We start from the raw sequence: 22,986 nt of genomic DNA on the forward strand, positions 1-22,986 counted from the left end.
ATTAGACAAAGTAATAAATGCACCCCTTTTGGAAGACTTTATGAAGTCAAAAACAGTCAAAAAATAATTGCATTCTATTGCTTTTATTGTATAAGATTGATCTTGTCATGCGTGTGGCCACCGAGAGAGAGGACCCAAACGCCACCAACGGTGCAATGAAACTAAATTCTTCTCTAAACTGAGGGATCACACAAAATAACAGGCTCTACAACGGGAGATCACCAGGGATCTCAACAGGACGAACCAACACTGGGGTAGGAGACACAGGAGGAAACAATCAGGGACAGGGCAGACAATCACAGGGAAAGCAAGTGCAGGGAAAGCAAGGACACGAAAGACAAGGACTTCAAAATAAAACAGGAAACAAGACACAAAAAAACCAGGATCATGACAGATCTGAAGAAATAGCTACTCCTCAATGTCAATCATGCACAATAATATCATTAAAATATTAAGTGGACAAACAGATTGTTTATGGAACTTTATCTCAAAACAATGTCTGCTTTATTTCCATTTGCCTTTATTTAATTTGGACGCTGTACAAGCTAATGAAACCAAATCCTCACTTTTCTGTGCTGTTGATCTCTCTGGTCTTTAAACTGTCAGATTATCAGCATGGTGACTTTAAGACACCTGCTGCAGGGAAGTTTCAGCAGAATGAATGACAACTGTCATCGATTCATGATTTACCGTCGAGGCCACATAATGTGCGGGGTGTGTAGTTGTTGCCTTGCAGAAAGGAGAACGTGGACAGGGTGTTTGAGGATTACAACCAGGGACAGCTGGGGGACCAGATATTTGCTTAGACCCGAGTTAACTTGGGCAGTTCTGAGGGAAAGATGAGGCCGAGATGCATTATAAACACTAATAATGCTGAAATAGAAAGGTGATTATAGTTGCCCATTTCTGCTCATTTTAAGAGGTAAATATCTTTTAGTAGTCTTAGCTGCCCGTGTGGTGGTAATTTACTCCCAATTACAGTTACATGCTTATCACTGTAATACAATATCACGGCATACAGAGAAGCGCTCTCAGCCATGTCAAGTTTCTGTTCATGTGCTGTCTGTCTATAGATAGAGCAACTGGTGGAGTCAGTGGGGGTGGTCGGAGGTGTTTACAGAGGGGATGTCGTTGCCCAAATGTCCGCCGCTGCAGTAGATAAAACACAATTAAGTGTCCTCTAGCGACCCTTTTAATGGAGAAAATCAGGCTGTTGTCATACAGAGTTTGTAGATATAGCAACAAAAAGGAATGTCCTGTAGATGTCACGCAAAGTCTATTTGTATGTACGCCACATAATCATGAAGCAGGAAGTATGAACCTGGACCCATTAAAAAGGAGGAATAACCTTTTTGATATGTGAAGAGTTGTATGAAGACACCGATCATGAGAACACATAATAAAGTGCCCTCTTAGAGGCCTCTACGGTAGATCAAACATAAAAAAGTGCCCTCTGGGTTGCAATTCCAGTGGAGAAAACACGATGTGGTGCCTTCTTGTATGCCCTTACAGTGGAGAAAACACAATACTGTGCCTTATTGGATGCCCTTCTAGTGGAGAAAACACAATACTGTGCCTTATTGGATGCCCTTCCAGTGGAGAAAACACGATGCGGTGCCTTATTGGATGCCCTTCCAGTGGATAAAACACGATGCGGTGCCTTCTTGTATGCCCTTTCAGTGGGGAAAACACGATGTGGTGCCTTCTTGTATGCTCTTACAGTGGAGAAAACACAATACTGTGCCTTATTGGATGCCCTTCCAGTGGAGAAAACACGATGCAGTGCCTTATTGGATGCCCTTTCAGTGGATAAAACACGATGCGGTGCCTTCTTGTATGCCCTTTCAATGGGGAAAACACGATGCGGTGCCTTCTTGTATGCCCTTTTAGTGGGGAAAACACGATGCGGTGCCTTCTTGTATGCCCTTCCAGTGGAGAAAACACGATGCGGTGCCTTCTTGTATGCCCTTTCAGTGGGGAAAACACGATACCGTGCCTTCCTCGGTGCCCTTCCAGTGGGAAAAACACGATGCCGTGCCTTCTTGGGTGCCCTTTCCAGCAGAGAAAACATGGATGTTCTGCCCTCTTGTAAGCCAAACATAATCAAACATAATACAATGCCTTCTAGGGCACCCTTAGAAAACCCCTCTGCACATTGGTGCATCACATGTCACACGTTTGTGTTTCAGTTTCCACTCATGCAGTGCACCTGGAACCTTCATGGACTGCTCCCTCCCCCACTGCCCCTTCTAACACCGATTCATCCACCAATATCTCCAGCTGGCCTGAAACCTCAGCCCTCGTGCTGTATTCAAGCAAGTTCTGACCAGCCATAAGAATCACTGTTTAATCTAAGCACTTATTCTGAGGTGTTTTCTTCTAACTGGGAGAAACCAAGATCAAATGCATCGTATTTGTGAGAGCAAGTACGTTTAAAATGAGTCGAGTTTCCGGCAGTAGAGAACGCATGGAAATAATCCCTCTCATTTATATAATCTTAATTTTCAGGATAAGATTACATAAATCAGGCTTTTCGGTTCCTTGAAGCAAGTTTGGCAAAATCACCATAGCAACACATCCAAAAATTTGAACCTGCTCCAGCGCAGGCTCATTCAGTCTAGCTGGATAATCTGGCCACGCCCCCTGAAGAAAGTGGCAGCTCACTTCCTCATTAATGAAGGAGTGATATTAATTATATTAACGTTTTATAGGGAGAGAGTTCTTATGACGCGATGATGACTTCCTATACGAGCGCTATCCATTCTGCCCTCAAGGAATCAATTATTACAGACCTTCTCAAGCTGTACATTGAACACGAAGCGCATTGACTGTCTCACAGACTGTTTGCAGAGACTTGTGGTACACTGTTGTACAGAAAGAGGATTTTCATCCAGTTATTCAGACGTAGTCGGTGAAAGTCACCGAGCTGTGTGAGCATATGGGTGATGTTATGTAGAAATATATATAAATATATATATTTATCATATTAATGTTATGAACCCAGACACCAGGGCGTTTGATGTTCCGACGTTTGTGGGATTTCCACAACAAGTATAAAGCAGAAATAGTGGTTATTTCTTCCATTGTGGATGGCGGAAGTTATAACTGTTTCCACAGAGATAAGCCACGCCCCCTCTCAAGCGCGAGTGAAGTGAATGAATAAACCACAAATAGTTGGCCGAGTAAACTCACGCGAGTAAAGCGTTGTAAATATTCATGTGAACGCAGCATTACGCATTTAACTTGTCTGATATGTTGCCATGCTTCTTGTCTAGCCCTCACAGCGGTGGCCATGTTGGATGTTCCATGATTATGGTCTGGAATTCCTCATATACTGTACGTTCATGATCATCTCCTGTTCCTCAGCAGAGAAAAAGAGGCTCTTCCTTTGAGTTTATTTGCCTTTGTGCTGTTAGTAAATCATGTTTTCTGTGATCGATGCTTCAACCTTTTGAAGTCGGACGGGCACGCGCAACTATCCTGATTACTGAAGTCTGGTTCAACTATCCTGATTACTGAAGTCTGGATCAACTATCCTGATTACTGAAGTCTGGCTCAACTATCCTGATTACTGAAGTCTGGGTCAACTATCCTGATTACTGAAGTCTGGTTCAACTATCCTGACTACTGAAGTCTGATTCAACTATCCTGATTGCTGAAGTCTGGTTCAACTATCCTGATTGCTGAAGTCTGGTTCAACTATCCTGATTACTGAAGTCTGGTTCAACTATCCTGATTACTGAAGTCTGGATCAACTATCCTGATTACTGAAGTCTGGCTCAACTATCCTGATTACTGAAGTCTGGGTCAACTATCCTGATTACTGAAGTCTGGTTCAACTATCCTGACTACTGAAGTCTGATTCAACTATCCTGATTGCTGAAGTCTGGTTCAACTATCCTGATTGCTGAAGTCTGGTTCAACTATCCTGATTACTGAAGTCTGGTTCAACTATCCTGATTGCTGAAGTCTGGTTCAACTATCCTGATTACTGAAGTCTGGTTCAACTATCCTGATTACTGAAGTCTGATTAAACTATCCTGATTTGTGAAGTCTGGTTCGAATTAACGAGATAGTTTGAGCTCGGCCTTTGAGAAGCCTGATTTTAAACATCGAGTTCATTTAAGCTGGATAATAGGACATTTGATCGACTTAGTTGAACCACGTATGAGAAATAGGGCCCAGTTTCCCAACAGAGCTTGTGAGTGCACAGTTAGCGTGACCCACAGTCAGAATGGCCACATTTATTAGAATCACACCAGGTTGAAATTTTCCAGGATTTCCTCGACGGTTTGGAGACTCGTCATTGTCATCATCACAACATAATCACTTGGTTGAATGACGGTGGTCACAAGAAACCGTGTTCTGAATTGACGGCTGCTGTATCAATTCTCAATCTGCCACCTACTGGTATGATCAAACCTTTACAATGCAGTTGTGTTTAAGTGGAGAATCCCCAGATGAATACAGTAAAATAATTATAATTATAATTATTTTGAGTGAAATCTGATCATTGGATAAAGCCAGGTTCTAATTCCTTGTTTCATTGTGTTGACATATTAAGGTGAAAAGTGTGCTCCATATATAAGAAGTGGACGGAGTCACTGTGACGTAAACCTACTATCTGCTGTTTTGACACCTCGAGTTTGATATTTTGGACCTCGCCATCTTGGCTTTTTTGCAACAAGTGAACTGCAATGACACTATTAGGACTGCAGGTGAATCACAGTAGCCCCGCCCTAAAGCATACTTGGCTTTATGGTCTATTTGACTCTAAATGGAGCATAATTTACTAAATGTCAATATCACGCTGCATTGAAGAAGTCTTAAACCATAAACTCATCTTTACAATGAATCAAGAGAGAAGTAGAGTAATTTTCTCATAGACTTCTATACAACCTGACTTCTTGATGGTTAGTAGAGAGAATGCATGCAACTTCCACATTTCAGAACAGGAGGTTGCTGCCTGGTTTGTTCAGAGGGAATTAGGGATATGTATTTTTGTTACTCAATAAATTAAAAAAATCCACAGCCATAACAAATCCAATTTTGCCATGATTTCTATAAATAAGGCTACGAATGATATATGAGCCAACCCCTCTGTAAAAAAACTTTAGAATATAGATAGTAATGAAACTGGAAAGTCTGGCATATGTAAATGCTACTGAAGTGGATATTTGTGGCTCAGAGAAAATGACAATTGAAGATTTGGATTGTAAATTGTCATACATTATTATAGGTGAATAGGGTAAAACAAGTTGCACTAATAGATATCATCATGAAAGTTCCCCAGTTAATTACACACATTAAGACTTTTTTAATTATTTTTCTGAAAATGAAATATGCAAATTAGGTATTATCTAATGGTAACTTTTAAGACATTTTGGAGAAATCTACAAATAGACAACGTAGTAAAATGAGTACCTAAATGTGTATGTTGGACATTTTCTCTCCACTCCACTGTGTTATGGAAGCAAAATAGCCCAAAATCAAAAAATTTACAAGAGCATGAAACACAATCTTCCTGCCGGTGGTGTGCCCCCCCTTAGAAGTCCCAGCTTCCCTCACTACCACCTTGTGTTGATAAGAGACCAGAGGAGATATGTCGCATTATTCGTACTCTTATGCCACCTCCACGTACCAAGGCTCCAGTGTCAACCACAATCCAAATTGTGCGAGAACCCGATACCCAGCATACGCAAAGTGGATCAGGTTTGACGCACATTTGATACACATTTGATACAGCAATAACCAAAAGCGGCCCTACTATTCAATACAATCTGAGAGCCGGTGTTGAAGTCATTTACGTCTGCCATAACCTTGGCAAAGATCAGTGACGAGTTCAACTTTATACACAGGATGAGGGATTTGATATTGGCCTATGGTCAGCTAGTTTGTGTTTGATACATGGAAACGCTGTTAAACATAGACTACGAGCAACGAGGCTACGGGGTTGCTGCTAACCACCCACTCAGCATGGCGTTAAATGGAGCTGGCTGTAGCTTAAAATATAAGATAACGGTTATTAATATGATGATAATATTGTTTATCGCCCCAGACCGCATAATTCAATTCAATTCAATTCAATTCAATTCAGTTTATTTTGTATAGCCCAATATCACAAATTACAAATTTGCCTCAGAGGGCTTTACAATCTGTACACATACGACATCCCTGACCTTTGACCTCACATCGGATCAGGAAAAACTCCCCAAAAATAACCTTTGACAGGGAAAAAAGGGAAGAAACCTTCAGGAGAGCAACAGAGGAGGATCTCTCTCCCCGGATAGACAGATGAATAGATGTCATGTGTACAGAATGAACAGCATTTACAAAGTTACATAAACACATTACATGAATATGACAATGTATGAATGGAACTCCAATCCATGAAACAGAAGGAGGTAGAGAGGAGGGGGCGGGGCATCAGCAGGGCCAACGCGGGAGGCCGGCTCACCAGCATCAGACACCTCCAGGTCCAATGGACCCTATGAGACGTGAAGTCACAACGACTCCGGGGAGGAAGCAGAGTTAATAAGGTGCAATGGAGAGATGTAAATTCATCCATAAGGAGAGAGAGAAGAGGAGATAGGTGCTCAGTGTATCCTAAAACATCCCCCAGCAGCCTATAAGCCTATAGCAGCATATCAAGGGGCTGGACCAGGGCAAACCTGATTCAGCCCTAACTATAAGCACTATCAAACAGGAAAGTCTTAAGTATACTCTTAAATGAGGTGACTGTGTCTGCCTCCCGGACTGAAAGTGGAAGCTGGTTCCATAAAAGAGGAGCTTGATAACTGAAGGCTCTTGCTCCCATCCTACTTTTTAGGACTCTAGGAACCACAAGTAGCCCCGCATTTAGTGAGCGCAGCTCTCTAGTGGGGCAATATGGTACTACAAGCTCCTTAAGATATGATGGTGCATCACCAATCAAGGCTTTGTAGGTGAGGAGAAGAATTTTAAATGTGATTCTTGATTTTACAGGGAGCCAGTGCAGAGCAGCTAATACAGGAGTCATGTGATCTCTTTTCTTAGTTTTTGTGAGTACACGAGCTGCAGCATTCTGGATCAACTGGAGGGATTTAAGAGACTTATTAGAGCAGCCTGATAATAAGGAGTTGCAGTAATCTAGTCTGGAAGTAACAAACGCGTGGACCGGCTTTTCTGCATCTTTTTGAGACAAGATGTGCCTGATTTTTGAAATGTTACGTAGATGAAAAAATGCAATCCTTGAGATTTGCTTAACGTGGGAGTTAAAGGACACGTCTCGGTCAAAGATAACTAGAGATTCTTTACAGTGGTGTTGGATGCCAGGGAAATGCCATCTACAGAAACCACATCACCAGATAATTGATCTCTGAGGTGTTCAGGGCCCAGTAAAATAACTTCAATTTTGTCTGAGTTTAACATCAGGAAGTTGTAGGTCATCCATGTTTTTATGTCTTTAAGACATTCTTGAATGTTAGCGAGCTGGTTGGTCTCTTCTGGTTTGATCAATAGATATAATTGAGTATCGTCTGCATAGCAATGAAAGTATATGCAGTGTTTCCTGATAATATTGCCCAAAGGAAGCATATATAAGGTAAATAAAATTGGTCCAAGCACAGAACCTTGTGGAACTCCGTGATTAACGTTGGTGGTCATTGAGGCTTCATCGTTTACAAATACAAATTGAGATTGATCTGATAAATAGGATTTAAACCAACTTAGTGCGGTACCTGAAATGCCAATCGACTGATCCAGTCTCTGTAATCGGATGTCATGATCAATGGTGTCGAACGCAGCACTAAGGTCTAATAATACCAGTACGGAGATGAGTCCTTTATCAGCACTAAGGTCTAACAAGACCAGTACAGAGATGAGTCCTTTATCAGCACTAAGGTCTAATAATACCAGTACGGAGATGAGTCCTTTATCTGATGCAATTAGGAGGTCATTTGTAATTTTCACCAGTGCTGTCTCTGTGCTGTGGTGTTTTCTAAATCCTGACTGAAACTCCTCAAATAAACTATTCTGATGTAGGAAGTCGCACAACTGATTTGCGACTACTTTCTCAAGGATCTTAGAGAGGAAGGGAAGGTTAGAGATTGGTCTGTAGTTAGCCAACACCTCTGGATTAAGAGTGGGCTTTTTCAGGAGAGGTTTAATTACAGCTACTTTGAAGGAATGTGGTACATGGCCTGTTAGCAAAGACACATTAACAATATCCAGCAGAGAGGTGCCAATTAAAGGCAACACGTCTTTAAGCAGCCTCGTTGGGATGGGGTCTAAGAGACAGGTAGACGGTTTAGAAGTAGAAACCATTGAGGACAATTGGTCTAGGTTAATGGGAGAAAAGCTATCCAAATATACACCAGGGCATACAGCCGTTTCCAAGGCCACTCCTCTTGATGACAGATTGGCAGTAGTTGAGGGCAAGAGATCATCAATCTCCTCTAATGCCTCTAATAGTTAAAATCTTTTCATTGAAGAAGTTCATGAAGTCATTACTACTGAGGTCTATAGGAATACACGGCTCCACAGAGCTGTGACTCTATAATCAAAACTCTATAATCAAACTGTATGACTGATATTGCTTCATGATGAGACATTAATTCATTGGTGTGCTCACTGAAGAGGTGTGTAATCCAGAGAACTCAGATGCCAGTTAACATTTAGATTTAAGGTTAATTGCTGAAAATAGTAGTTTGACAAAAAAAAGTCTAAATTCAAGGTTAACATATTCTTTATATCTTCTGGAGCCACATCTTCATCGGCAGATGGAATTTACTCTGGTGGTCAAAAAGGTTCCAAAATACGACCAGTTGATGTTAACTAATGTGGGCGGGACCAACCGGGTTCTGAGAGGCTGTTTGCGAACGAGCTGCAGTCTGATTAGATGAAAACCAGCTTGCCTTAGCTGGAGATACTGCTTGACTGCAGCAACAAGAGACATTGTCACTGCTCCGATACTGCCCGGGAAGTTAGGAGCATTAATACGCTTCATTTCCCGCATTCTGGTGAATTTTACATGTGCCAATTTATGGTGGAAATGATTTTATTCATGAAAAGGCAAACACAAAAATTCAGGCGCCAGGTAACATGACCTGCAGCGTGCTCTCACGTGTCTTCACACAACAGTTTACAAGATATCTTCAGAAAGGTTACAGATTTTATCTATTTTCTTTTTTTAATTTTCTTTTTATACAAAAGCCAGCAACACGTGTCAATCTCCGCTCGTTACACGCATTCAGACTTTTCTAAATAAACGTCTGTCTTCACAGGAAGGTTAGGGTCAACAAAGCTACTTTGTTAGCTTGAGGAAAAGATTGTTAAATACTTAGTTAGGTTCAGGCAACAAAGCTCAGAGGCTTCCCCGACCCAACGACGAGTTGTTTTTTTTACGCCTCGTGTTGACGCTTTGTGTTTATTGTCATCCACAGATCACCAAGCTTCACTGAATGGGAATAAAGCATTTCTGATTCTGATCGAGTTCCATTGGAATAGGAATACAGTTTTCATTATTCATCAAAACATGTACATGTAATGCTTATTATAATATAATGAATGTTTAGACACAGGCACCCACGGATGAACGATACATCTCCAACAGTGCAGAGCGTCGACTAGTGGTTTTGAGTTCAGAAAAAAAATCTTAAATCTTAAAATGTCTCAAAACCTTCTTTGCAAATGTAACTTATGTCATGGACTCATCAGATAGACTCTGTGTGTCATTGAGCTGGATTTACATCGTGAGTCAGTCCATGAGAATCCTTTGCTTTTTATGAAAAAGAAAAGATGGACGCTAAATTGAATAACAGTACTTCACGTAGTTATGTGAAGGAGACAACGTAGTACTACTTTAGTATCTTAACTTCTTGTTCTACCTGAGTATTTCAACACTCTACCCACTCTGGCTTTTGATGATGCCAGAAGTCAATTAACAGTGAACACACTGTACTCTGAAATATCAGCACATAGCAACAAATGTTCTCCTCACTTAGCTCATATTGTGTATTGCGCTGAATCAAATACCCTTATGGTTATGACCTTTTATGAAAAAAACCACAGGCATTCAGAACTCCTATAGTATGTTGACGTGTGCAACCAGAAGATAACCGCAAACCAAAAAGTTAGCTCAGCAATTAGTTCTACAACATTGTGAAAAAGCACACTGTGGATGCCTACCTGCAGGGTGGAGAGGAGGACCTCTAAGCCGCTGGAGGAGCTCGGGGAGGCTGTCATTCTTGGTCGGCCTCTTTCTGTACCGAACAGACACATACACAGGCAGACGGAAAGATTAGACGGATAAATTAACAGGCAGACGGCAAGATAAACAAACTGTTAAATGTACAGACAAATAAACAGACAGAAATATAAGCAACATTTTAAAAAAGACGGATGAAGAAACAGGCAAACAGGATGATAAACAAACCGTTAACCGAAAAGATAAATAGTCAGACAGAAATATGAACAAACTATTAAACAGAGAGATAAATAAACAGGCAAACAAAAGTATGAGCAAAGGGTGAAACAGACAGATAAAAATACAAGCAGATAGTGAGATAAATAAACAGGCAGACAGACAGAAATATAAACAAACTGTTAAGCTAACAGATAAACAGATCAATAAACAGGCAGAGAGAAAGAAGAACAAACTATGAAACAAAAAGATACACAAACTGTTAAACAGACAGACACGCAAATGAACAGCCAGACGGACGGACCAATAGACGAATAGAAAAGAAAAGACGGGACAACACTCAGACAGGCCAAGATCAACAATTGGGTGGAGGCAGACAGTGAAAATCCAAAGTGCGTCCTCACCACTGTGCACATAGCGTCTCACACAAACAAGAAACTTAAAGCATCTGTCTCTAGTCTTTCTCTCACACGCAGCACATGCATCATTGCTGTGTCTAAGGAGAGAGAGACCGACATCGAGACTCCCCCCTGGCTTACACTTGGCTGGGAATACTTCCCAGGGCCACGGGGTGTGTGCGTGAGTGTGTGTGTGTGTGTGTGTGTAAGAGTGTGTGTGTGTAAGAGTGTGTGTGTGTGTTCGTGCAAGTACTGTATATTCAGTATGTGTACAGTATGTGTTTGTACGCGTCTACCAGAGTGTGTCTGTTTTGTGTCATTACCACACAATAAATATGGCACAAAAAACCCTGTTTGCTTCCTGTTATGAGATACAAGCAAAGTATCCTGGTTCAGTTTTGCGTGGGGCTTTGTTCGTGTTGCAGAACACTGTCGAATGCATGGACATAAATAAATGTGTGGGTAGTCGTGTGTATGTGCGTGCGTGCATGTGCATGAGTAACCCTATCCCTCCAGGATAAAGCGCTCAAGAAAACATTTGTGCTGCGGTGTTGAGAAGGCCGCCACTATAAAAAGGCCTTGACAAGGCCGGCTAGGCAGCTGCAGGACACAAAGTATATACAGTGGAAGACTTCAGCCAATAAGGGTTATGATAGCTGGTTTGAAATGTTCCCATTTTTATGGAAATCACCAAAACTTTAACACTGTGAGATGACAACTGTGTGATTCAGTGTGAACCAAGCCTCTGTTTCCGGGTAACACCACCTGAAACATATGATTTGTACAGTACCATTGCATATGTGCTTTTGTGAGTGAGTGAGTGAGTGTGCACCTCTGTCTGTCCACGGCTAATCTCTCTGCATACTATTTTGGCTGCATGCTCCCATGGTTAAAGTAAGTCACATTTTTCTCAACACACCTTTCCTCTGTTTATACTGCTGAGCCCCCCACCCCCCACCCCTCCCCCAATTCAGTTTATTTTGTATAGCCCAATATCACAAATTACAAATTTGCCTCAGAGGGCTTTACAATCTGTACACATACGACATCCCTGTCCCTCCTCACAGTGGAGGAGAGGCAGGGACAACTACCGCCACACAAAGTAGCCTACTACTTGAACCAGGCTCCATCTCCAACCAAACGATGGCGCAAGCATCGTGAGTACAAAATCTCACAAATCCGCAAGTACCGTACACCGACATTTTAACGTCCACAGATATCCCATATCAAATCAACCAAACGCATCTAAAAAGCGCCTGCCGTTTTCAGCTGGGAAACAAACGCTTTAGTGGTCACGCAGCTTTGTATGAAAATGTGACAAATGCAATATCGACTGACTTTCAGAGGTTAAAACAGATTCATTTCTGAGATTACAAGAAAAATCAATAAACCTTCAGGTTTAAGTAGATACAATTATATTATTGGGGAAGATGATATTGCAGCGACCCTGTAAAGGGGGCTTTGTACGACAACCCCTTCTCTCTAGCAATCGCTGGCCCACCCCCACCAACCCAAAACCGCTGAAGAGTTTTTTAGGCCTGGCCTCGTACTACAGGAGGTTTGTACGAGGGTTTGCAAGCACTGCTGCGCCTCTGTTCCAGCTGCTGCAGAAGGACAGCGACTTTTCCTGGACAGAGCAATGCCAGATGGCATTCAGCAGCCTTCGGTGCTCCCTGATTGAGGCTCCGGTTCTTGCCCCAGTAGACCCTAGCTTGCCTTTCACGCTGGACACAGACGCCAGCGGGTCAGGCGTTGGGGGAGTACTTTACCAGGCAAGACCCAAAGGGTGTTCAACAAGGCTGAGTGGCGCTACTACGTCACCCGCAGAGAACTCTTGGCAGTGGTGCTATCAATCAGGCACTTCAAGTACTACCTATGTGTCCTGACATTCACTGTGAGGACGGACCACTCTGCTCTACAGTGGCTCATGACATTGTGACGACCCTCTCACTCTGCAGCTGGGTCCCCGGCCTAAGAAGGCTTCCTGGTGGGAGGAGCTCCGAGAGGGCATAAAAGGCGGCACCAAGGGGCGTGTCTCTCTCTCTCTCCATGATGCTACCACTCAGCAGAGCCTGCTGCACCAGCCTTGTCCTGTGCTGCTTGGAGCTTTTTGGGTTGTTGTGGAAATAAACAGGTTGCGTTTGGTGAGATCAATGTGTGGCCTCCCTTTTTGTTACTAGCCGTGAGCTAGGTGGTAACAAATGGGGGCTCATCCGGGATCGTGTGAAAGGTATGTGTGTTAAAGGGAGTATTCCACACAGGTCTTTTGGGTAGATTAGGTTTCTGACCGGCTGTAGTTGTCCAGGCTTGTGAGTAGTTTGGAACCCTTTTCCTGGTAGGCATAAGCAGTGAGGGGCACCAGCTGTCTCTCATTGACCCTTTATTTTGTTTGTTTGTTATTTTTGTGCAGCAAGTGGTTAGAGCAGTTGCTCGGGGGCACTTCCATAACTGTCTAGGTGATTTTCAGCTTGCTGAGGGTTAACCGGGTTACTGGGCTTTGTGCTTAATCCATCCTGCCACTAGCCTGCACGAAGACTAGGGATGAATTAGGAAGTTAGACCTGGTTAGGCAGTTAGTCAGGGGAGTTGGGTTCCTTATTTGCAGCAGCCTGTCGGCCAATTTGTTTTTGTTTTGGTGGAAAGGTTTTGTTGTGGGTGAGCTGGGAAAATGGCTTCCATTGAAGACTTTGTGCTGGCTCCCGATGAGGGTTTGCTAGATTCTTTCAAAAAAGATGAGCTCTCGAAATTGGCGGACCACTATGGTATTGAACTTAATAAAAAGTTGAATAAAGCTGAGATGTTGGTCACCTTGAAGGGTCACTTTTTGGAGGAAAAAGTGTTGTCCGTTGTGAGTGAGCCAAGGCAAGTCTCCAAAGTGGCTGACGGGGTTGGGTTAACGTTTGAGCAGCAAAGGCAACTTATGCAAGAGGAACATAGGAATAGTATGGAGCTTGAAAGGGTAAGGCAAGATGCACGTCTCCAGGAGGCTGAATTTTCCCATGCTCAGGTAAGACAACAGTTGGAGTTGGAGCGATATAAACTGGAGCTTATAAGTGAAGGAAAGCTTAAGGCAGATCCACACAAGGGAGAGCCGTTATCGTTTGATGTTTCTGTTAACTTAAGGTTGGTTCCTAAGTTTAATGAAAGGGACCCTGACATTTTCTTTGTTTTGTTCGAACGTTTAGCAAAGGCACGGAAAATACAGTGGCTGATGCCATGTCCCGGGCTGTGACTGTTTAAGTTAACTTGTGTTTGGTTACACTCTGCAGTGTCTCTTCCAGTCGGTTCTGGTTTTCTTTTCTCTCACTTAGGTACCGAAGTGCGGCGGGAAGGTTTCCGAATGGCTGCTTGAGGCCGCCTGCAGGGAGGACCACAGTCTTAAGGGGTGGGGTGTGACAACCCTCTCACTCTGCAGCTGGGTCCCCGGCCTAAGAAGGCTTCCTGGTGGGAGGAGCTCCGAGAGGGCATAAAAGGCGGCACCAAGGGGCGTGTCTCTCTCTCTCTCCATGATGCTACCACTCAGCAGAGCCTGCTGCACCAGCCTTGTCCTGTGCTGCTTGGAGCGTTTTGGGTTGTTGTGGAAATAAACAGGTTGCGTTTGGTGAGATCAATGTGTGGCCTCCCTTTTTGTTACTAGCCGTGAGCTAGGTGGTAACAACATTCAAGGAGCCAGAGGGGCAGGTGGCTAGGTGGTTGGAGGAGCTGCAGGCTTTTGACTTCACCGTTGAGCACCGGGCTGGGACACGCCACACAAATGCAGACGCGCTCTCACGGCGTCCATGTGCCTCAGGTGGGTGCCGCTACTGCGAGCGGAGAGAGACTCGCGAGAAGGAACTGTGTGAGGAGGAAGGAGACTATGCTGCAGTTCGTCGGTTGGAGGAGTTTGTATGCCGGGAGCTGCAGACGGTGGACTTGGCAGAGTGGAGACAACACCAGGGGCAGGACGAAGACCTACAGCCAGCATTACAGTGGCTGGAGACACAGCCACTGTGGGAAGAGGTGGCAGTGTTCTCCAAAGCAACCAAAGGTCTGTGGTCTCAGTTTGGGTCTCTGTGCCTGAGTCAGGGTGTGCTTCAGCGGGCATGGAAGGAGCCAGCAACGGGAGCGGAAGAGTGGCAGATGTTGGTCCCCAAGGACCTACGGGATGCAGTGCTTGAAGCCATGCATGGAGCTGCCGGCTCTGGACATTTTGGGGTTTCCAAAACACTGCGGCATCTCTGGCAAGGCTTCTACTGGGGACAGTGCAGGAGGGGCGTGGAAGACCTTTGCCGCCGCTGTGACCCCTGAATGGCACGAAAGGGTCCCCCAGGTCGCACTCACGCTCCACTGCAGCAGTTTCCAGTGGGGGCACTGATGGAAAGGGTGGCCGTGGATGTGGTGGGTCCGCTTCCGCGGCGGAGGAAACCGGTATGTACTCACCGCCATAGACTACTTTACAAAATGGCCAGAGGCGTATGCTCTCCCAGACCAGGAGGCCGAGACGGTCGTGGAGGCCTTGGTGGAAGGCATGGTGTTTCGTGGGTGTTTGCCTCTATGTAAGAACATCTGGGCATGCACAAGACACGCACCTCCCCCCTGCGTCCCCAGAGTGACGGGTTGGTGGAAAGATTCCATCGCACCATGGGCCAGCAGCTGGCCATCCTCACGTCGCAAAAACCAGCGCGACTGGGACAAGCATTTGCCTTGGGTGCTCATGGCGTGAGAGAAAAAGGGAAGCAATTTCAGGCTGGAGAGCTGGTTTGGGTCTATAACCCTGTGCGTAAGAAGGGCCAGTGCCCAAAGCTCGACAGCCAATGGGCCGGTCCCTGCAGAGTTTTGGAGAGGGTGGGAGAGGTTGTTTACAGGGTACAGCTAAGGGAAGGAGAGTGATGCTCCACAGAGATCGGCTGGCCCCCTACAAAGGGGTCTCCTCTCCAATGGCATCAGGGGTACGGGGAACTACTCCCCAGCGTGCCCTCCCTGGGTTTCAGTGCCTATGTCTCCAACTCGCAGGAACCTCACAACGCCCACGCCCTGGTCCCCAGACCTGCAGGGCAGGAGCGGCCCGCCAGAGACTGAGGCAGTCCTCTCCGTCCCCACTGACCGAGTGGACACAGCCCGGCCGCAAAGACAGAGAAGGCCCCCGGGCCGGTGGGGAGACTTTGTGGATAGATAGGGATTGGGGGATAGTTGAATGTGAGACCTTAGGTTCCAGAGAGGGCAAGAATGTGCCCTGGTCTCACTAGACGTGACAGTAGTCCACTCTGATCTTCTTTAAAAACAAAATGAATAAGAGTCCTGATTGTTTTTTTTTCCATCATTGTGGAGAAGTGTTACTGGGAAATGTTGTTTTTTTCCATCATTGTGGAGGAGTGTTGCTGGGAAATGTTTTTTTTCCATCTTTGTGGAGAAGTGTTACTGGGAAATGTTCCTGTTGTTCGGTGTTCCTTATGGACAAGGAACTTTGTAAGGGGAGGGTAATGTAGCAACCCTGTAAAGAGGGCTTTGTACGACAACCCCATCTCTCTAGCAATCGCAGGCATGCTATGGTCGAGGTGCGTGCCTGTGATTGGTGGAACAGAGGGGAGGCGGGTTTGACCTGTCCGGGGGACAGGAGGGAGTGTGTGAGAGGGGAACCATGTTGTTGTTAAACTGGCTAACGATAAAGCGTTCCTCCAAGGACAACAACCTGTCTCTGTCATAAAGGAAACGCAGCGAAACGTTACAATATCAAACAAGTAGCCCTCCATATTACTCCATATATGAAAAAACCCACTCTTAATCCAGAGGCTGATAAAGGACTCATGTCTGTACTTGTTTTGTTAGACGTTAGTGCTGATAAAGGACTCATCTCTGTACTTGTTTTATTAGACCTTAGTGCTGCGTTCAACACCATTGATCATGACATCCTATTACAGAGATTGGATCAGTAGATTGGCATTTCTGGTACCACACTAAGTTGGTTTAAATCCTATTTATTAGATCGATCTCAATTTGTATTTGTATACGATGAAGCTTCAATGATCACCAACGTTAATCATGGAGTTCCACAAGGTTCTGTGCTTGGACCAATTTTATTTACCCTATGTATGCTTCCTTTGGGCAACATTATCGGGAAACACTCCATAAACTTTCATTGCTATGCATCATCAAATAAATCATCTTGTTGTGGATTCAAACCTGGATTTTCTATGTCTCTCAGAAACGTGGCTAAATATAAATTCCCCCACTGCTTTGTATGTACGTGGATACAATATATTTAGAAGGGATCGATGTAGTGGTAAAGGAGGAGGAGTAATGTTTTATATTAAAGAACACCTTAACTGCAGCCAGATTGAGTGGTCAAGTAATGTCACATTGGAATGTATTGGTCTGAGAGTGTCACTATCACCTCAAATGTCTTTTACTCTAATCTGTCTCTACAGACCACCATTGTCAAAATGTGAATATTATGACCAGCTTAATTCCATGTTCAAGGAATGTGACTTGGATAAAGAGGTTATATTAATGGGTGATTTTAATGTAAATTGGGAGGATATGTCTGGAAGGAAATCCCTAAAACATACAACTGATTGTTTTAATATGACCCAGCTAGTGAACAACCCCACAAGAATAACCAACTCTTCTCAGTCCCAGATTTATTTGATATTTAGCAATAAACCAGAAAGAATAATCAAAACCCACAATATGGTAACCGGTTTGTCTGACCATAATTTAATACTTTTAACAAGAAAACTTACAAAGAAACATTTTAATGTCGTCTACCAGAAAGGCTTATCAATTAAGAATACCGAAAGGTGACCAAAATTCATTTCATGATGCTATACAAGGAATTGATTGGAGCAACTGTTTAAAAGGTGCAAGTGCTGAGGAAGATAGCAACATCTTCTTATCCACAATACAGACCACAATTAACCATCCATCCATTATCACCCGCTTATCCGGGGTCGGGTCGCGGTGGCAGCAGGTTCAGCAGGCCGACCCAGGCTTCCCTCTCACCCGCAACACTTTCCAGCTCATTCTGGGGGATCCCGAGGCGTTCCAAGGCCAGCCGGGAGATATAATCCCTCCAGCGTGTCCTCGGTCTTCCCCGATGCCCGAACCACCTCAGCTGACTCCTTTCGACACGAAGGAGCAGCGACTCGACTCCAAGCTCCCACCTGATGTCCGAGCTCCTTACCCTATCTCTAAGGCTGAGCCCGGCCACCCTACGGAGGAAGCTCATTTCGGCCGCTTGTATCCGAGATCTCGTTCTTTCGGTCACGACCCAGAGTTCGTGACCATAGGTGAGGGTTGGAACGTAGACCGACCAGTAAATGGAGAGCTTTGCCTTCCGGCTCAGCTCCCTCTTCACTAAGACGGACCGGTACAGCGCCTGTTTTACTGCTGCAGCCGCACCGATCCGCCTATCGATCTCCCGCTCCACCTTACCCTCACTCGTGAACAAGACCCCGAGATACTTGAACTCCTTCGCTTGGGGTAGGCAGTTTGCCCCCACCTGGAGGGAGCAATCCGCCGGTTTCCGGCAGAGCACCATGGCCTCAGATTTGGAGGTGCTAACTCTCATCCCTGCCGCTTCGCACTCGGCTGCAAAACGCCCCAGTGAATGCTGGAGGTCACGGTCCAAGGAGGCAAACAGGACCACATCATCCGCAAACAGCAGAGAGGCGATCCCGAGACTCCCGAACCGGATCCTCTCCGCCCCCTGGCTGCGCCTAGATATCCTGTCCGTGAAGGTCACGAACAGGACCGGTGATAAAGGGCAGCCCTGGCGGAGGCCAACACCCACCGGGAATGTGTCTGACTTACTACCGAGGAGACGAACACAGCTCCTACTGCAGGCGTACAGAGACCGGATGGCCCGTGCCAACGGGTCCGGCACCCCATACTCCCGCAGCACCCCCCACAAAAACCCTTGAGGGACCCGGTCGAAAGCCTTCTCCAGGTCTACAAAGCACATGTAAACTGGTTGGGCAAACTCCCAGGACCCCTCCAGTAATCTTGCGAGGGTAAAGAGCTGGTCCACTGTTCCACGACCGGGACGGAATCCACACTGTTCGTCTTGAATCTGAGGTTCGACAAGCGGTCGGAGCCTCCTCTCCAGCACCCTGGCATAAGCTTTTCCCGGGAGGCTGAGCAGTGTGATACCACGATAGTTCGAGCACACTCTCCGGTCCCCCTTCTTGAAGATGGGAAACCACCACCCCGGTCTGCCAGTCCATGGGCACTGTTCCCGACCCCCATGCGACACTGAAAAGGCGTGTCAACCAAGACGGCCCAACAATGTCCAGCGCTTTCAGCATCTCAGGGCGGATCTCATCCACCCCTGGCGCCTTGCCACCAAGGAGCTTTTTGACTACCTTAGGCGACCTCTGCCAGGGATATGGGTGAATCCACCCAAAGTCTTCCGGCGCTGCCCCCTCTCCGGGGGACATGTTGGCCGGGTTTAGGAGTTCCTCAAAGTGCTCTTTCCACCGCCCGACGATGTCCCCAGTCCAGGTCAGCAGTCCCCCCCCCCCTGCTGAGAACAGCCTGGGGTAGACCCTGCTTTCCCTTCCTGAGCCGTCGGATGGTTTGGCCAGAACTTCCTTGAGGCCAACCGAAAGGTCCTTCTCCATGGCCTCCCCGAACTCCCTCCCATGCCGAGTTTTAGCCTCCGCGACCATCGTCGCTGCAGCCCTTCTGGCCCGCCGGTACCCGTCAGCTGCTTCAGGAGACCCCTGGGCCAGCCAGGCCCGAAAGGCCTCCTTCTTCAGTTTGACGGCTTCCCTCACCCACCGGGTTCTCGGGTTGCCGCCACGACAGGCACCGATGACCTTCCGGCCACAGCCCCGAGCAGCCGCGTCCACAATAGAGGCTTTGAACAAGGTCCACTCGGATTCCATGTCCCCAGCCTCCCTCGGGATTTGTGAGAAGTTCTTCCGGAGGTGGGAGTTGAAGACCTCCCGGACAGGGATCCTCTGCCAGGCGTTCCCAGTTCACCCTTACTACACGTTTGGGCTTGCCAGGTCTTTCTAGCCGAGTACCCCGCCATCTGATCCAACTCACCACCAGGTGGTGATCAGTTGACAGCTCTGCTCCTCTCTTCACCCGGTGTCCAAGACATACGGCCGTAGATCAGATGATACGATTACAAAGTCGATCATTGATCTCCGGCCTAAGGTGTTCTGGTACCAGGTACACTTATGAGCCACCTTATGTTCGAACATGGTGTTCGTTATGGACAAACTGTGGCTAGCACAGAAGTCCAACAACAAAACACCATTCGGGTTCAGATCGGGCAAGCCGTTCCTCCCAATCACGCCCCGCCAGGTTTCTCTGTCATTGCCCACGTGATCGTTGAAGTCTCCCAGGAGAACTATGGAGTCGGCAGGCGGCGCCCTTTCCAGGACCCCTCCCACCGACTCCAAGAAGGCCGGATACTCCGAAATGCTGTTCGGTGCATAAGCACAAACAACAGTCAGAGCCTTACTCCCCGCAACCCGTAGGGCCAGCCAGGCCCGAAAGGCCTCCTTCTTCAGTTTGACGGCTTCCCTCACCCCCGGTGTCCACCACCGGGTTCTCGGGTTGCCGCCACGACAGGCACCGATGACCTTCCGGCCACAGCCCCGAGCAGCCGCGTCCACAATAGAGGCTTTGAACAAGGTCCACTCGGATTCCATGTCCCCAGCCTCCCTCGGGATTTGTGAGAAGTTCTTCCGGAGGTGGGAGTTGAAGACCTCCCGGACAGGATCCTCTGCCAGGCGTTCCCAGTTCACCCTTACTACACGTTTGGGCTTGCCAGGTCTTTCTAGCCGAGTACCCCGCCATCTGATCCAACTCACCACCAGGTGGTGATCAGTTGACAGCTCTGCTCCTCTCTTCACCCGAGTGTCCAAGACATACGGCCGTAGATCAGATGATACGATTACAAAGTCGATCATTGATCTCCGGCCTAAGGTGTTCTGGTACCAGGTACACTTATGAGCCACCTTATGTTGAATGAGCACACTTAGGGTATATTTTGGAATATCCTTTATTTAGTTGCAGACTGTCCCTCTGCTCTCCCCTCTCTCGTACCTCCAACTGTATGCCCCATATATGGGGCAGAGCCACTCAGGCCTTGATTCCCAGCAAATTCCCGGCACCTGTTCCATGAACCACTCCCCCACACCCCTCCGCAGCTGAGCCTAACCACGCCCCAGCCACCAGAAGAGGATTCGTGGCTTTTTCCACCATCAGGTTGCTGAAAGAACTTGGAATCCATGGACAGGGTCTGCGGCAGACCATCAGAGCAGTTTCTCAAGCAGCAGAAAGAGGCAGCCAGTGGATCTGGATCAAATGGAAGGACCCTTGCTGGGCTATAACTTCATGACCCCCCACCCCCACCTGAGAACCCAATTCAGATCCCTCCAACTTGAGGAGGGCATATGAGGTATGCGGTCAGCTGTAGGGCTGGCTCAGGGAAGAGGACGCCCCTGCCTTGCATAGTCTGGTAGGAAATCTTAATTGGGCATGGGACACAAGCTAAGGCTTGATCAACCTTTAGCTGGCCACCTTTGTTGAGGATGTTTAGTGATCAAAGGCCGAAACACCCATTACATTATTACATTACATGTCATTTAGCTGATGCTTTTATCCAAAGCAACTTACAATAAGTGCATTAAACCATGAGTCCAAACTCAGAACAACAAGAATCAAGCAAGTACAATTTCTTCAATAACGTACAGAGTACTATCCGTAAGTGCCATTTAAGTGCTACTAAAGTGCTAAACTACAAAGTGCTATCGGTAAGGGACATGTAAGTGCTACTAGAGTGCTACTACGGCTTTACCTTCCCTATTCAAGGTATAGTCGAAAAAGATGTGTTTTAGTTTGCGAGGGAAGATGTAGAGACTTTCTGCTGTCCTGATGTCAATGGGGAGCTTGTTCCACCAATGAGGAGCCAGCATAGCAAACAGTCGTGATTTTGTTGAGTGTTTAGCTCGAAGTGAAGGAGCTACAAGCCGATTGGCAGAAGGCGAGCGAATTAAACAAGCTGGGGTGTACGGTTTGACCATGTCCTGGGTGTGAGGTTAGACCATGTCCTAGATGTAGATCGGACCCGATCTGTTCCCAGCACAGTACGCAAGTACCAATGTTTTGAAGCGGATGCGGGCGGCCACCGGTAACCAGTGAAGGTCGCGGAGGAGCGGAGGAATGTGGGTACATTTCGGGAGGTTGAAGACCAGTCGAGCAGCTGCATTCTGGATGAGCTGTAGAGGCCGAATGGCATTAGCAGGTAGACCTGCCATAAGGGAGTTGCAATAGTCTAGCCGTGAGATGACCAGAGCCTGGACCAGAACCTGTGCCGCCTTCTGAGTGAGAAGAGGTCGTATTCTCCTGATGTTGTACAGCATGTACCTACAGGAGCGTGTTATTGCGGTAAGGTTGGCAGTCAGGGAGAGTTGACTGTCGAGTGTCACACCGAGGTTCCTGGCAGTCAGAGTCGGAGCCAGCACTGAGTTGTTGAAGTTAATAATCAGGACGTGGGTGGGAGAGCCTTTTCCTGGAAGGAGGAGAAGTTCAATTTTGTCCGGGTTAATTTTCAGGTGGTGTGCGGACATCCACTGAGAGATGTCGGTCAGACAGGCAAAGATTCGTGCTGCTACCTGTGTTTCAGATTGGGGAAACGAGAGGATCAGTGGGGTGTTGTCAGCATAGCTGTGGTAGGTGAAGCCATGAGAGAGAATGACAGAGCCGAGAGAGTTGGTGTACAGAGAGAAGAGAAGAGGACCAAGGACTGAGCCCTGAGGGACCCCAGTAATCAGAGGACAAGGCTCAGACACAGATCCTCTCCAGGTTACCCGGTAAGAGCGGTCGGTGAGGTAGGATGAGAAGAGTGAGAGCGCGGTGCCTGAGATACCCAGGTCCTGGAGGGAGGACATGAGGATCTGGTGGTTCACTTTGTCAAAGGCAGCGGAAAGGTCTAGAAGGATAAGGACAGAGGAGAGAGAGGCTGCTCTAGCAGTGTGAAGCTGCTCAGAGACAGCAAGGAGGGCAGTCTCTGTTGAGTGGCCTGCCTTGAATCCAGACTGGTGGGGGTCTAGAAGTGTGTTACTGTGGAGAAAAGGAGGAGACTTGGTTAAAGATAGCTCCCTCTAGATTTTTGGAAAGGAAGGGGAGGAGAGAGACAGGTCTGTAGTTATTGACTTCAGATGGGTCGAGAGTGGGTTTCTTCAGGAGAGGG

At 46.5% G+C, this 22,986-nt stretch overlaps 1 protein-coding gene across 1 annotated transcript in view; it reads right to left on the reverse strand.

The window, feature by feature from the left end:
* Positions 1 to 22,986, reverse strand: part of LOC117732329 (cytosolic carboxypeptidase 4) — a 186,852-nt gene that overhangs the window by 142,699 nt on the left and 21,167 nt on the right. Inside the window, exons 2-3 of the mRNA XM_034535221.1 lie at positions 15,599 to 15,604; positions 10,168 to 10,241 (exon numbers count right to left, since the gene is read on the reverse strand). Coding sequence (XP_034391112.1) covers positions 10,168 to 10,241; positions 15,599 to 15,604 — 80 coding nt within the window. The remainder of the gene's footprint in view (positions 1 to 10,167; positions 10,242 to 15,598; positions 15,605 to 22,986) is intronic.

The sequence above is a fragment of the Cyclopterus lumpus genome, chromosome 6 (genome assembly GCF_009769545.1).
Source record: "Cyclopterus lumpus isolate fCycLum1 chromosome 6, fCycLum1.pri, whole genome shotgun sequence".
NCBI lineage: Eukaryota > Metazoa > Chordata > Actinopteri > Perciformes > Cyclopteridae > Cyclopterus > Cyclopterus lumpus.